This window comes from Cryptococcus neoformans, chromosome 3 (genome assembly GCF_000149385.1).
Source record: "Cryptococcus neoformans var. neoformans B-3501A chromosome 3, whole genome shotgun sequence".
NCBI classification, from domain to species: Eukaryota; Fungi; Basidiomycota; class Tremellomycetes; order Tremellales; family Cryptococcaceae; genus Cryptococcus; species Cryptococcus deneoformans.
In genome coordinates, this window is record NC_009179.1 from 899,517 (window position 1) to 914,242 (window position 14,726).

At 48.0% G+C, this 14,726-nt stretch overlaps 7 protein-coding genes across 7 annotated transcripts; 4 read left to right on the plus strand and 3 right to left on the minus strand.

Moving 5' to 3' along the window:
• Positions 1-160: 160 nt before the first annotated feature.
• Positions 161-1,644, plus strand: CNBC3300 (hypothetical protein; the record flags this gene model as incomplete). The annotated part of the gene is made up of 3 exons (XM_771746.1): positions 161-736; positions 790-1,473; positions 1,525-1,644. The coding sequence occupies 3 exons, from the start codon at positions 161-163 to the stop codon at positions 1,642-1,644; spliced, it is 1,380 nt and encodes a 459-aa protein (XP_776839.1).
• A 74-nt stretch (positions 1,645-1,718) lies between these two features.
• Positions 1,719-2,360, minus strand: CNBC3310 (hypothetical protein; the record flags this gene model as incomplete). Its single annotated transcript, XM_771747.1, has 3 exons — positions 1,719-2,086; positions 2,142-2,213; positions 2,267-2,360. 3 exons carry the CDS (start codon positions 2,358-2,360, stop codon positions 1,719-1,721), a joined length of 534 nt encoding a protein of 177 aa, XP_776840.1.
• Positions 2,361-2,767: 407 nt separating this feature from the next.
• On the plus strand, positions 2,768-4,171 carry CNBC3320 (hypothetical protein; the record flags this gene model as incomplete). Its single annotated transcript, XM_771748.1, has 4 exons — positions 2,768-2,895; positions 2,945-3,966; positions 4,018-4,091; positions 4,145-4,171. 4 exons carry the CDS (start codon positions 2,768-2,770, stop codon positions 4,169-4,171), a joined length of 1,251 nt encoding a protein of 416 aa, XP_776841.1.
• Positions 4,172-4,443: 272 nt separating this feature from the next.
• CNBC3330 (hypothetical protein) lies at positions 4,444-6,243 on the minus strand (the record flags this gene model as incomplete). Its single annotated transcript, XM_771749.1, has 2 exons — positions 4,444-4,635; positions 4,684-6,243. 2 exons carry the CDS (start codon positions 6,241-6,243, stop codon positions 4,444-4,446), a joined length of 1,752 nt encoding a protein of 583 aa, XP_776842.1.
• Positions 6,244-6,505: 262 nt separating this feature from the next.
• Positions 6,506-7,942, plus strand: CNBC3340 (hypothetical protein; the record flags this gene model as incomplete). Its single annotated transcript, XM_771750.1, has 4 exons — positions 6,506-6,563; positions 6,651-6,840; positions 6,893-7,429; positions 7,483-7,942. 4 exons carry the CDS (start codon positions 6,506-6,508, stop codon positions 7,940-7,942), a joined length of 1,245 nt encoding a protein of 414 aa, XP_776843.1.
• A 1,196-nt stretch (positions 7,943-9,138) lies between these two features.
• Positions 9,139-12,006, plus strand: CNBC3350 (hypothetical protein; the record flags this gene model as incomplete). Its single annotated transcript, XM_771751.1, has 14 exons — positions 9,139-9,352; positions 9,406-9,586; positions 9,648-9,791; positions 9,842-10,051; positions 10,101-10,186; positions 10,244-10,288; positions 10,345-10,635; positions 10,684-10,754; positions 10,804-10,930; positions 10,993-11,111; positions 11,168-11,249; positions 11,297-11,586; positions 11,640-11,712; positions 11,762-12,006. 14 exons carry the CDS (start codon positions 9,139-9,141, stop codon positions 12,004-12,006), a joined length of 2,178 nt encoding a protein of 725 aa, XP_776844.1.
• Positions 12,007-12,192: 186 nt separating this feature from the next.
• Positions 12,193-14,615, minus strand: CNBC3360 (hypothetical protein; the record flags this gene model as incomplete). Its single annotated transcript, XM_771752.1, has 11 exons — positions 12,193-12,467; positions 12,520-12,901; positions 12,948-13,353; positions 13,399-13,458; positions 13,506-13,575; positions 13,625-13,739; positions 13,802-14,071; positions 14,127-14,333; positions 14,399-14,454; positions 14,505-14,559; positions 14,613-14,615. The coding sequence occupies 11 exons, from the start codon at positions 14,613-14,615 to the stop codon at positions 12,193-12,195; spliced, it is 1,899 nt and encodes a 632-aa protein (XP_776845.1).
• Between the last annotated feature and the right edge of the window lie 111 nt (positions 14,616-14,726).

The window sequence follows — 14,726 nt, forward strand, 5'->3', positions numbered from 1 at the left end:
GTTTTCTAATGTTTTTAACACTTCGCAAAATAATCCAAGGCGCATCACTACTTTCATCGCACACATATCCGGTTCGTAAATAGGGTTCTCTCCTCACTAAAAAACATTAGAAACACTCTATTTGGATAACTCGGCTTCATTTCGTCTTCGAACACGCGCCATGTTTGGTCTACGGATAGGGACGGCCACTCTCTCCGCGTCCCAAGCCGTTCGCTCAGCGAATTCGATGCCGACCTCCCGGAAGTTATCCACCCTGATTTCTACTTTTACCCCGAGATCCGCTCTAGTTTCGTCTATTGAGAGGCCTTCATTAGCCTCTAGCAAAGCAGTAAGGCAGAATCAATTGAGACTATTGTCATCTGCCACCATTACCCAAACTGCTGTTGACTCGCAGTTGGCTTCCCCGGTCGATTTGCCCCTAGAGCCCCTCCATGAACCTCTTTTACAGCCAGCCTCCACTTTTCTCGACCCGTTGATTCACCCCCTTTCCGAAGCACTTCTATCTATTCCGCATCCATTGGGATACGGGACGACCTTAATTCTTCTCACTGTTATTGTGCGTACGGCATTCACCTTGCCAGTTTCTCTTTGGCAGAAAAAAAGAGCAAAGAAGATGCAAAGTGTTGTTGCTCCTGAGATGAAGGTAATCAATGAGCAATTGGCGGAAACGGTTGCCAAAGAATGTAGAAAAAAAGGTGTGGGATACGCGGAGTACCTGATTGAGCTTAGACGGCAGGTCAGTTTTTCATCATGTGCTGAATTGTTATCGGTCTAATGGCTTGTGTTCAGCTTCGCAAGGCTCAAAAAGCTGTACATAAGAAACATAATATACATCCCTGGGTAACTACGTGGGCCCCGCTAGTCGCCCACATTCCCATTTTTGTAACCCTATCTCTTACCATTCGCCGTGCACTCGACCTTCCCGGTTCGCCCATGGCATCCGAGAGCTTTTTATGGCTTGACTCTTTGGGACAGGCAGATGGATATGGCATTTTACCTCTAGTGGGTATGGCTGTAGCATTCGGTAACGCGGAGGTGGTGGGTAGACGAGTGAAGGACGTGAGGGACGCTTTGGAAGGCAAAGTATCGAATGAGAAGAAGGCTGGGCTCTCTGCGACACCACAATCCAGGCGTATACCCAAACCTGAAAGTCCTAAAGGTGATATTAATGCCCGTCCATCCCCCCTTTTTGCACGCTCGCCTCCGGCCAATACAGGGTCCACTTCTCATAATAACCAGACTCGAGGGTTGTCCACTTCCATTTCATTGAATGCTCAGCGCCAGGCCAGATGGAAAGCACCAACAAACTCATTAATCAAGGAAAAAGATGACGGTTTTGTGGAGGTTGGTCCCAATGACAAGCCACCTACTTTTTCTCTGGCCAGACAGGCAGAGTTCAGAAGGTCAATCTTCGCCAATATTTTGAGGTTCAGCGCTATTGGCTTTGCGATGATTGCTAGTCAAATGCCAAGCGTGAGTCTTAGCATCAAATGTATTGAAAGCTAATAGGATGCGTCTTCATAGGGGGTTGTGTTGTATTGGTTCACGTCGCTGTGTTACAGTTTTATACAAAACTTCTTCCTGACCGTTTTGCCTCAATTGCGTCTTGAAAAGCAAAGAAAAGAAGAAGCCGTCTCGAACTAGTTGAAATACAAATGTGTACATGCGTGATCATTCATCTGCAATGCATTTGCCCCTCATAATCCCCTCACCACCGACTAATCGTGATCTCCCATCTTATTACTTTGGTCCTTATGCCCCTCCCACTTGTCTTTTCCGTCCACAACGTCTGCAATCCTCTGCCCATAAAAGATGTGGCTTTGCACTCGTAGGGATTCAGGGACGCCAGCTTCGCCATCCCCTCGAGGGAATTCGAATAGTGGGGGGAAAGCCATAATCATGTTTCTCCCTTCATCCATGAATGGGGAACCACACGAAGCACATGATATTTTGCGAGGAAGCGGGGTCGGTGATGAAGAAAGAGGGTGAAAATCAGAGGAGGCTGTCAAAAACCGAATATGATCGGGAGGCGTGTCAAGCCTTACCGAGCTCTTTGGAAAAATGGCAGCCTGCTGGTAAGGAGCTCCTGGATATGATTTAAACGCTGCTATGCTAGAAATCAAAGTACGGAAAAAACTGACCATGGAGCTTTTGACAGTTTCCGCAGTGGCATGCTTTGACTTGTAAGGGGTCACTATTGTATACAAAAGCCACTGCATTTACGTCAATTGGCGAACATTAGATATACATCTATAGGCTGGTCTACCTTTGCCGCAGAAACAGCTTTGTCTCCATTTGGTTTTCCAGCCATCTCGACTCTCCCCCCATCGAAATGGCTCGTCTCGAGCCCATTGCGACATTGTTGAAAGACCGCGTTACTTGATAGTATCCTAAGTGAATGAGGATATAGGTAGAGTATGAGCAAGTATGGAAGGGAAAGGGAATATATAAGTAGGAAGGAGGAGTAATGAAGAGGACGATGGCAGGCACGATCGATGAGAGGTGACATCGACAGGGTGTGCATGCGTGCGAGCGAGACCCGACGTCAGAGTACTGGAACAGAAAAGTGGAGGCAAGGGTCGGTCGGGCGTGATGGCTGCCGACGGAGTGTGGTGCTTCATGAACAACCACGTGGTTTACACGTGTCTCTCATACAGGGAATACCATCGTATCCCTATCATCATCATTAACATTTCTTTCCAGGCTACACCTTGCCCATCCTGGATTTCCCCCATCTTCTCCGGATCCCCTCGTACCAACTCACGCAATGTCAAATCCTCAACTCTCCTCAGACGAAATACAGAAACTTTGCTCTGATCTCGTATATCAAGTTGCATACTCCTTCTACGATGTGCCCTACATCATTATCCTCAAAATGCTCGTTCAGTATAACGTGTATGTTCCTGGAATTAACCATGCTCCGCTGCTACTGATATATAACAAGAATGACAGAAATCGATTTGGGTCAAAGGGTAGGGCTCTCTCCAAATGAGGTCAGGAAATACATGGGTACTCTTCACCTTCATCGGCTCGTAAAACGGCATGTCAACCGCGAAAAGCAAATTCTTCCCGAGTGGAAAAAATCTCAGCTCTCCACCCAAGCTATGCGCCAAAGTTATTCTTCTAACAAGCCTCCAATCGGTGATAGCCGTACCCGCGATGTCCATTACTGGTACCTTGACTACCGTGAATTCGCCAATGTCACAAAATATCGACTTGCAATGATGCGTAAAGGGATTGACGAGCGGATAAAGAGCGAAGTGGGCCAGAGGGGATACCAATGCCCCCAGGATGGGAGGGTGTATGACACGCTCGATGTGGGACATCTCTTTGATCCAACAACAAGCACATTCAGGTGTGAAGACTGCCAGGCGGAATTAATTGAACACGATCCCACAATAGACCAGGAGAACAATTCGTCACTCCAAGATATGATGCAACGATTCAACATCGCCACCGCACCCATAAGGGATGCGCTCAAGGCTGTCGAAGTGCTTACTCTCCCCAGCACCAACGTCATCGCATGGATCGCACAGAATGTCAAGACCGGCGTGGTCAGTGTGAATGGACAAGAGGGCGGAGAAGATAGCAAAAAGTTCGAAGTTGTCATTGGGGGGGAAGACGACGAGGCCAAAGAAAAACTCGCACAAGCGCAGAGAGAACAGAATGCTCTGCCGGAATGGTATACTCATTCTACTGTCACGGGCGATGCCACAACACTTGGGATCAACGATATAAACCAAAGAGCGAAAGTCGCCGAGAGAGCCAAACATGTCGGCGACCACGAAACGGAGGTTGGGGATCAGGCCCTTGCTGCCCACTATGAGCTTTTGGACGAAGAGGATGACGTTGAAGAAGTTGGAGTTGATATAAATGAAGGGGTTCAGCTGGATACTGTTGAGAGGAGAGATGAAGCGGAAGTGGAAGAGGTGCCCGCGGGAGAAAGTTTAGGAAAGACGGTCTTTGGTACAGTCTTTCTCACTCGTGAAATGCGCTTGAAGCTGACCTTCGTCCAAGTTAATGGTCAAATGAAGAAGATAGAGGACGTCACGGAAGACGATCAGGAGCTGATGACTTCTGAAGAATACGAGGTAAATTCGGCTCTGTCTCCGGCGGATGTTTGGGCTAATTGGAACTTTTCGAGGCATACGCGCAAGCTATGTATGGCTGAAAAGGGAAGAATCCGTTTACCTATTTCGGATAGTATTATCAAATTCACACCGCGTGCCCATACGTGGCCTTCTTATCATTTTTGTATGCATGTATTTGTAACATCAAGCAGGCCGGCTGGAGGCAGGAAATTTCACCTCCACTGTCGACGAATATACCTTTGGCATAGAATGCAGCAATCACGCGATACAAGTACATAGGAGGGGACGTTCGCGAGTAATGTACGCGGCATATCGACATTTTAGACAGCTAAACAACTGGTCACCTGGCATATCAGATCCCACCGATAATTCCCACACCCAATGTACCCGACATCAACTGCTCATCACAAATTTTACTTCGCTCCATTACTGCGACTCTCTCGGCTTCAGCATCAGCCAAACTCGCTGCAGCAAGTCTTTGAGCGGCTTGGAGGCGGAGAGTATTTTGAACAAGTGACGTGTAATGATGCATGTGTGACGCCAACTATTATTTGTCAGAAACAAGAATGTCTTAGGAAATAAGAAAACGCACTTCAGTCTCCCATGCTGAGCCTCCAAATCCGATCAAAACAGGGGGCAGCTCTGCCAGGATCCTTGCTTGTTCTTCCTTTGCTTTCCTCTCTGCCAGTTCCTCTTCGGCGACCACTGATTCCTCCACATTTGGAGACTCTTCTGCAGCCGGTGTCAAAATTCGTGGAAGCGGTGTTGTTGACACTGACGAAGATGGATGTGGTGCGGGTGCAGGCGATGAAGAGTCTCCTCGCCGATGAGCGGCCTGTCCATTATAAGAAGGTAAAGGTGCATAAGGGTTGAAGTTTGATGTCTGCTCAGATGTCGATATTGGGTGAGGCTGAGACAGCACATTCTTCCTCTCAGACCACGACAACCTCCCAGAACTGGGCCCAGTAGGAGGAGCATGGGCTCCAAATGTAGCAGTTGGTGTTTCAGGGGTCGTACTAGCGTGGAAGTCATTTTTTACGGTTGCTGTGGGCGTCGGGTTTGTACTGGACAGACCAGCAATGGGAGTTGCATAGGGCACTCTTGGGGCAGCAGGACGTCCCCCGTAAAGATGGGCGAGTGCACGCGGACCTGTAGGCGGTACTAAACCGAGACGTTCAGAGCGAGGCCCGGTCGGGGGAGGACGTTTAGGGAAAGTAGAGACTGATGGAGTTGATAAAGGCTGAGTATGAGCTAAAGCTGGAGCAGGTTGTTGTGGGGTTGACAAGGTAGGAGGAAGTGAGGTTGGTGTTTGGGGGCGAGTGGGCCCGGATACGGATGTTCGTGAGAGAGGTCGAGAATGGTCTATGGGCGACATTGGCTCGGGTGAAGTGAGGCGCTGCGGCTTCTCAGACATGGGAGAACGTGTATACCTGCTTCGTTCTGCGGGTGAAATTCCGCGTTTGATCGGAGAAAAGCGGGAAGAACGTGAGGGCGTCGAGGCACTTGATACGGATGGTGAACGACGGCGACGTATAGGGGAATATGGTGACGGCGATCGTCGTCGATAAAACCGATCCCTCTCTCTGTCCCGTTCTCTATCCCTCCAAGACTCCCTATCGAACCGTCTAAAAGGCGGTGGAGACCTTGACCGCCTTCGAGGCGGTGAGCGGGGAGGAGAACGCGGTCTCGGCGGCAAGCCTGAAATCGTAGGAGGCGCTACCACAGGCGACGTTATCTGCCCTTCTTCTGGTGTCCCTTCAGACCTGGCCTTCGTTGACCCTTCTATTGACTCTCGCGGTCGTTCGTCTCTATCGATGAGCGAAATGCCTGGTCGGACAGGCAAAGGACTTCTTATTCGATCCCTATCATCTCTTTCCCTCATCCTTTCCGCGTCCCTGTCTCTCGCATACCAGCTTTGACGCCCTCCAAATCTAGAGCCTCTATCATAGTCCCTTTCTACATCCCTATCACGCCAGTCGCGGTCTCTTGGATCCCTGCGATCTCTGTCGAAACCGGCGGGACCTCGATACCTAGAAGGTTCACCGCGGTAACGATAATCGTCTCTAGGATCGCGATCTCTAAAGCGTTGCGGGCTGTCTTCAATGAAGGGACGGCGAGGAAGACGTGGCGGTGGGGAGGGTGAGCGAGGCATTATATGATTGATGTTTTTATTTGAGGGAATGAAAAACACAACAGAGATTACCTTTGACGGACGAAAGAAGGATAAAATGAGCACTCGGCTACTAATGGGATTTGTGATTACGTACGCCCATGTGGACGGGCGGTGGAGGGTGTCCACTGTTCGTTTGGCAGGTGACCGCTGATACTCTATGGCCAGGATATATATACATGCGTATACAACATGATCCGACAGGTCGCACCGCCTTTTCACTACCCATATATCGAACGTCCTGATGCCCACCAAGTTGCCGCGTATTCATACCACAGGCTGGATAGGTCTAGGCGCTATGGGTGAGTGGCGAACTTAATGCGATGAAAGACCGTCAGACCGGCTACGACGTAGCAATATAGCCAACAGATTACTGATAAGCGTGCTAGGTCATCCCATGGCTTTGAATCTTTTTCTAAAAACACATCAGTTCTATCAAAAAGTTAGTCCTTCCGTAACGCCAACCTTCCTGTTCTGCGAGCATGAGGACTCCAGAGCAGAGTCTTTTATACGTGAATTAAGGAACCGCGGTGGTCAAGATCTAGCGAGCCGAGCTGAGCGAGTGGGGACTGGAAAAGAGTAGGTCTTTTGGCTTCTACCTTTTACAATAAATGGAACTTGACATAGGCAGGATGGTAATGGGTGCATCGAAGGTGTTTACGATGCTACCTTCAACACCCCAGGTTCAAGCGGTTTATCTCGACCAGGACAATGGCATACTGGCCGGCCTGGCCAAGTTGCCAATGAATACTCCTCCTTTGTCGGAAACGCTCCTGTTATCAGACACTTCACTGCTATCGAACACGGTTACTCAAGAGGAGGGAGTTAAAAAGGAATCGCCATCAATGATCGATGCATCCACTCCTGCTACCCAGCCCATCCAAGTCCACACAATGCTTGTTGACCAAACAACCCTCGACCCGACAGTCTCCCTCTCCATTTCGTCTCTCATTCATGATTCGACCTCTAGGGCAGCCTTGATGATTGACGCACCCGTATCAGGCGGCACAGTGGCGGCTGAAAGGGGTGAATTGACGATTATGTTCGGATCCCCTGCTCCTATAGCCACCCGTCTGGCAATGCCACTTCTTCAAATGATGGCAAGGGAGGGGGGTGTAATTGAGTGTGGAGGAAGCGGTACTGGCGTCGGCGTCAAGGTTTGTAACAAGTACGTATCTACCAAGAGGTCAATTTTTTGCAGAAGACTGAGTTCAGAAAAAGCCTTGTATTAGCTTCGAACCAAATAGCGCTATCGGAGGGTCTTGCCTTGGGACGTTCACTCAACATCGACATTGCTCTTCTTCAAAGCGTGATCAACACTTCCTCAGGTTCCTCTTGGTCATCCCGTGTTAATCCCCCTATCTCTTCGATTCCGGGGACCCCAGCTTCTCGCGGATATTCCGGTGGCTTCCAAACTCGTTTGATGCTTAAAGATGTGAACCTGGCCCTACAGGCCGCCAATAAACATAACCTTGCCACACCATTGACTTCGGCGTCGAAAAGCATATACGAGGCCATTTGTTCAGATGGGGATGGGGATTGGGCCAGCAAAGATTTCTCGTGGGTCAAATCAATGCTTGAAATTGACAAAACTGAGAGCTTTTTTAGTGTTGCGTATGAGTGGGTACAAAAGAAGCAACAAGAAGCTATGGACATGGCCTGGAAAGATGGGTTACCTTGAGCTGATAGGCAAAGATAAATTTTACATCGCCCATGCGGGACTCTGGTCAATCTTCCACTCTTTCGAAATCCATCCATGCTTTATCCCCTCTAGTTATCTATAGTATAGTATAGAAAGTTATGGATTCAGATGACTACTACCGACTGCCTGGGAAGGTTGACTATCATAATGCCTCGGATTCAGTGACAGGCTAGGGATAGCTCTCCCAGATCCAGTAGCTCGACTCTCGACGTACTCTCGAGTCCTAATAACGACTTCTTGCCACTTTCCCTCCAGATGAGCGGGGATGTTAGGGACCATAGAGCTACTGTATCCAGAACATAGCATCATTTAACGTTGTCATTTCCAGCAGATAGGATGGGGAACTTACGTGACTTCTGTGGTGTTCGGCGAGGTCGTTGTAGCGTCTCGCTGAGTGATTTGAGTACTACTATCAGTGCTGGCTTCAGGCATCTTCAAGTTCTTAGTTGAACTTTTATTGCAGAACTTATTTGATGCTAAAATGAAAATCAATCGGCCCACCTTTAAATACACTTCATCTGAGCCCAAGATGTTATCGACGAAACGCCATATCTCATACTTTCGTCACAATGTTACTTCTACCCGAGCTCCAGGCCTTCGCTCCTATACCCGCTGTCATATCCAGTGAGTCAAGCAGGTCTGGTAACGACATCGTTGTACTATTGAAAGTCCTCGAGGCGGTCAAAGGAGACGTGCTGATAATCTGCAGCGAAGAATGACCTGCATATTTCGTTCCATTTCAAGCCATTGTGGTGTCAACGGACGACAGAGGTGAAGTCGGAGAGTAATCATGCACTTTGTTTCGCTTGCAGTTCCGCTGAAGGGAAGGAAAATGCGCAGGCGAATGATTTTAGACCCTGATGTGCGAGAAGAACAAAACGTCTGCTCAGAAGAATCTGATCACGCATGCCGAGTCTGATTGACGCGCGCGGAAAAAGAAAGGTAAGAGGAGGACAGAAATGCTTCCGGTAAATAAACCGCGTTGCCGGCTGTGTGCGACTGCATGATAACCGGTGCGACGGTGGGAGGATGCGCGCATGTGCGAAAGTAACAGTGACTTGACAGCCACCGATGGACGGACGATGGACGATGTCTATTATGCCTGGACAGTAAACGACAAATGCCTAGTTGTCCACCCAACCAATATACCAGCAGAACCATAGACAAACTCACCCATGCCATCCTCCCACATAGTTCCACTAACCAAAGACACCCTCCGCTCCCGTTTTAAATTCATCCTCAATTCGTATCTCCAACATCGCCCGATATTCCAACGTGCATTCACAGCTGCATTTGTGATATACTGTCTTATCAGTACCTACGGATCTCTCACTGGTAGGGGTGCCAAAGGAGCTCCTGGAGGAAAAGGAAATGGAAAAAGAGATAAAGGTTGGTCTATGCCGGTTGAGGGTGCCGTCCCCAAAGCTTATAAGGAAAAACAGGTGCCAAGCATGGTATTACGGGGTCCATCAAAGATCCACTATTCCATGTTCGTTTGAAGCGACTTATTAGGATTGTTATTCCTAGTCTGAAAAGTAAAGAGGCCGCCATGCTGGCGCTGCACTCGGCTTTTTTGGTCGGCAGGACGGGGTTGAGTCTATATGTGGCTGACCTTGATGGAAGGTAAATGGATCTATATTAACTAATCCTACCTGGACCAGGAAGCTAAATCGTAGAGTTACAGAATAGTTTCTTCTCTTGTCACAGCCAACCCGCATGCGTTCCTTATGAACATAGCAAGGTGGTTACTAGTCGCTATTCCGGCAACTTACACCAATTCAATGTTGGAATATCTTCAGTCCGAATTGGGCCTTGCTTATCGTACAAGGTGATTCTTCTTCACCTCTCCAAAGACCTCTCCTCTGATGGCATTTCCAGGTTGACCAAGTACGCTCTGACCATGTACCTTGACCCGCCCGGAGTCGAAAGTGGTGGCGACAAGGATGGCGAGCAATTATTCTACAAACTTGCAAATCTTGATGACAGGATAAAGAATGCAGACCAATATTTGGCAGAAGATATTCAGCAGCTTAGTAGCAAGCTGGCTGAGATATACTCAAACATTGCCAAGCCTGTGCTGGATGTCATGTAAGTCTGCAGATTTTGAGCAAGGCCGAGGAGGACTAATGGAGTATAGACTGTACAACTATCAACTATCCAGGAATGTTGGTGCAGAAAGCCTTGTACTCTTGACTATCCTTGTACAAACTAGTGCTACTCTCTGTGAGTCCGCTATCTGCTTTTCATCATCATGCGTGCACCGTCTGATCTTGTCTCCAGTGCGGGCCATTACTCCACCGTTTGGCGCTTATACAGCTCATGAAGGTCGGTGACTTTTAACACAGTCTTTCACATTGGCTAATCTTGCACTACATTTCCAGCCAAACTTGAGGGCGAACTCCGTTTTACCCATTCCCGTTTGCTTGAATCAGCTGAGGAAGTAGCTTTGTATCATGGTGAGGAGTTCGAAAAGAATGTTATTGAAAGGGGCTATTTTGCGCTTGTCAAGCACATCAATCGCATTCTAAAGATTCGCGTGGGTCACGGAATGGCGGAAGAAGGTGTCATCAAATGGTTGTGGGGCAGTCTGGGACTGTGCATTTGCGCGATACCTGTATTTGGAGGAAGTGCTTTGGGTATGAAGGAAGGAGATCTGGGAAGTAGAACTGAGGGTCAGTATCCCAATCTTGGTTACCTCTCAATGTGCTGATGAATGGCAGGCTTTGTAACGAACCGAAGATTGCTATTATCCTCAAGTGATGCCTTTGGAAGAGTTATGTATAGCTACAAGGTCAGCAGGACAAAACAGTTGAAGAATTGTCATACTCATTAATGATCAGGACATGGCAGAGCTAGCTGGGTATACCTCTAGAGTGTCAGAGCTTTTCGAAACAATGGAACACGCGAAAAAAGGGGAGTACCAAAAGAAGCTTGTGAGCAGTGTTAGCACTGAGAATAATGCCAAAAGTACGTGGGTGCTCCTAGAATCAGAGTCACTGAAAAGCGTCCTGATTACTAACATCTGTCAGTTCTGCAAGGTAGAGGCAAGATTATAGAATCAGATGAGATCGAGTTTGATCAAGTCCCCCTTATCAGTCCGAATGGAGACGTCTTAGTCAAGTCTATGTCATTCCACGTTAAGCCCGGTGTAAGCCGTTCTTATAATCTAGTTCGTTAAGCACTTGGAACTAATGCGGTCACTAGAAACACCTCCTAGTGATCGGTCCAAATGGTTGCGGGAAAAGCAGTTTATTCAGGATCCTTGGTGGCCTTTGGCCTGTTTATGGTAAGGTCCGGTTGTAACCAGTATGGCTGAATGCTAACATCATTTAGGGGGAACGGTCTACAAGCCCCCTTCGAACCAGTTCACTTATATTCCGCAAAGGCCGTACCTTTGCACCGGTACACTTCGTGACCAGATAATCTACCCCCACAGTCACGCTGATATGCTGTCCCATGGAAAATCTGATGAGGATCTTTCAAAGATCCTTGAAGTAGTAGAGATGGCTGGAATTATTGAAAGAGAAGGAGGGTGGGACGCTGTGAGAGAATGGAGGGACACTCTGAGTGGTGGAGACAAACAGAGGATCGCCATGGCCCGGTTGTTTTATCATCAGCCAAAGGTGAAGTCTGTTCAGCAAAAGTTTCAAAGCATTCGCTGATCTGAATCGTTCAGTACGCAATTCTGGACGAATGCACCAGCGCGGTGACACTCGAGATTGAAAAGACCATGTATGATCATGCCACCTGTACGTCTTTCCATTTTCTGGTGACAACTGTCAGTTGAACCCCTTGTAGCCCTGGGTATCACTCTAATGACGGTATCCCATCGACCCTCCCTTTGGAAGTTCCACACCATGGTTCTTGAATATGATGGACAAGGCGGGTACACGTTTACTCATCTTGATGCCGAAAAACGACTGGCATTGCAAGAAGAAAAGCAAGAGCTGGAACACAAACTCCTGAGCGTCCCCAAATTGAAAGATAGGTTGGAAGAATTGAAGATGATCAAAGAGCAAAGAGAATTCACGAGTGGTATTTAAGAGCGAATCCGTTATGTACTGCTGTATTGTTAGATGTATTAATATTTTTCCTAAGATTTCGTCATCATAGCCATGGGGCAGTATGGCTTTAGATTGCACCTTCATTCCCCCTCACACCTCATTCATGTATCTATATTGACATGGACCCATGTATTGTCTATATTGATATGGACCGAATGGGGTCATTTACAATAAAGGTTCCACGTCGATCTCCAAAGCGGAACAAGGTCTGATCAACTCAAAGTTGTCAAGTACACTGGGGTGCAGGATACCCAAAGAGCCAATATCGATATCCCTCTCCCATGAGGATCCCTTCTCCGCGTGCAAAGCTGCCTTGAGGTCAGAAGTAAACGATTGAATGGGATTGGATGGAGGAGCTGAGGGGGTGGGTTCAGAAGGCTGGACAGTAGGTTTGGGTCGATAGAAAACGTGAGCCGCCCTGCCAGGGAGATACGTAAGATCTGTGCAGAGTTAGTGCATGACAGTTGAGGAGTTCATAAAGAGGTCACTCACCATCTGCAGAAGCAATATAGTACCCGTAGTTTCCCTCATTTTCCTTCCTTTCCAAGAGAGGAACTCCTAAAATCTGCATCACCCTGTCCAACAATCCATGAGCGACCTCAAAGCCGGCCTTTCTGTCCATATAGACCGCACAAAGCCTTCTGTAGTTCCTAGCCTGCCTTTCCTCGGTGGAGTCCTGGATGGCAACGTCGGAAACTTCGAAAATCTTCATGGGCAAAGGCAAAGCCTTGTTTTCGCGAGCAGTTTTAAGCATACCGGGCAAGAGAGAAGTACGGACGACCTGGTACTCGAGTGACTTCGGGTTGGCAAGGTGGACAGCGTAGTGACCAGGATCAGGACGGTTGAGCCAGGCGAAGTTTTCGTCGTGAGAGCACTACAAAGCATTGGTAAAGTTATTCTTTTATAGTCCTGAAACTTACCAAAATCAAAGGCAAAGCCTCAACCCAGCCAGCCATCGCACATTCCTTTCTGATGATATCGCCCAATTTATTCACAGGGAATGCCTTAGCCACAGTATTCGTAGTCGGCATCTCTCTCGGCAATTTGTTGAAGCCGTAGGCAATCGCCGCGTCTTCCATGATGTCACATTCGTGTAGAATGTCTGGCCTGGTGCAAGGAACAAGAACGTCGAGGAGATCCTCGTTTGAAGGCGACGGGGTGGCAGAGAGAGACATACGGGTAAGGAGCGTGCAAATCTCCTGGCGGGACAAGGCAAGACCGGTAGCGGCATTGATGTAAGAGGAAGAAGCTGTGGTGGCACGTGGTTCCAGAGGCGGAGTTATGTGGGAAGTGCCGTCAGGCATGTGGACTCTGACAGGCTCGATACTGAATACAGTTAAAACATGGTCCTCAGAATTGAAAAGAACGCACTAGAAAGGAACTCTGCAGTACTCAGCAAACATGGCGCAAACCATATTAATGACAATGTCACTTCAAATCATCAGCCTCATCTTCATCAATCCCACTGGAAAGCTTACAGTTTGGTCTTGTCAGTGGCGGTTGTGTCAATGAAGATGTTGGTTGTCTTGCCAGGTACGATCTTAGAGCCTGCTCATCATGAGTACAATGTTCACTTAAGGTCGATGATGTGACTTACGCTGAGAATTAATGATAGGGGGCATGGATAATACTCGGTCCTTGCTGTCGTAGATGATGGGATACGCTGGGGCATCCCTAATGAGGTGCAAGTGCTTGGCGAGATGTCTATCGGCCTAAGGAGCATATGAAATCCGTAAGTGACCTCGCATGTTTCGCGCGTCAGTTCAAATCGTACCTCGTATATGGTCATCAATTCCTCGGCAGTGTGCTCCGTATCCCTGTTAAGTGGTGCAAACTTGATTTGTTTAGGGTCCTTGCACATGTATCTGAAAGGTCCCTCGATAGTGTCCAAATCATGCGTGCCGATAGCAACGAACTTCCTCATTCGACAAAGGTTTTGGTGAAGCTTGTCTTGAAGATCAATGAAAGATTCGTATTCGAGTTGGTTCATGGGTCGGGCAAGACGAAGAACGGCTGAGGCAAAGTAGGGTCGAAGGGGAGCAGTCTACAATTGAATCGGTTAAATCAGCTATTTTGTCCACTGGACTGGATCAACATACAGAAGCTTCGACATAAACTTCTTGCAATTTCTCGGGGATATCGAGCTTGTAGCTGGGGGGTATATCCTTTTGCAAGAAGATCCTCAAGGCCCTAGCGAGGCCTTCAATACAGAGCAAGTCGTATCGATTGGCTGGAATCTCAATCTTGAGCTGAGGGGGTGGAGTAGGAAGTCCTCTTTTACGAGCTTCTTCGACTTGAATGGTGGTCTATAGGTTTTCAGTGACGGTTAGAGCCCGTGAATCAGTGACGATTGGAGGAATGTATGACATACGTCCTCGTCGAGTTCAATACCAAACTCGAAACATAGTTCATCAAACTCTTCGTGGGCTACATGTATTATTGAGTGGCGTGCAAGTAAGCGTGTAATAAACACTCACAGTACTCCTTCTCCAACCGCCTATAGAGCTCGGCCTTGTCGACGGTGATGGTAGGCTACGGAGGAATTTGAGCGCCTTCTTCGAAAATCATTGCTACATGATACTTACCATGGTATATGTTCTTCTGTACGATTTTTTGGAAGGAAGGCAGAAGAGGCAAATGGACAATGTATAAGAGATGAGATTCACCGACACTTTTCGGAGTGAGTCTTGTTTCGATAT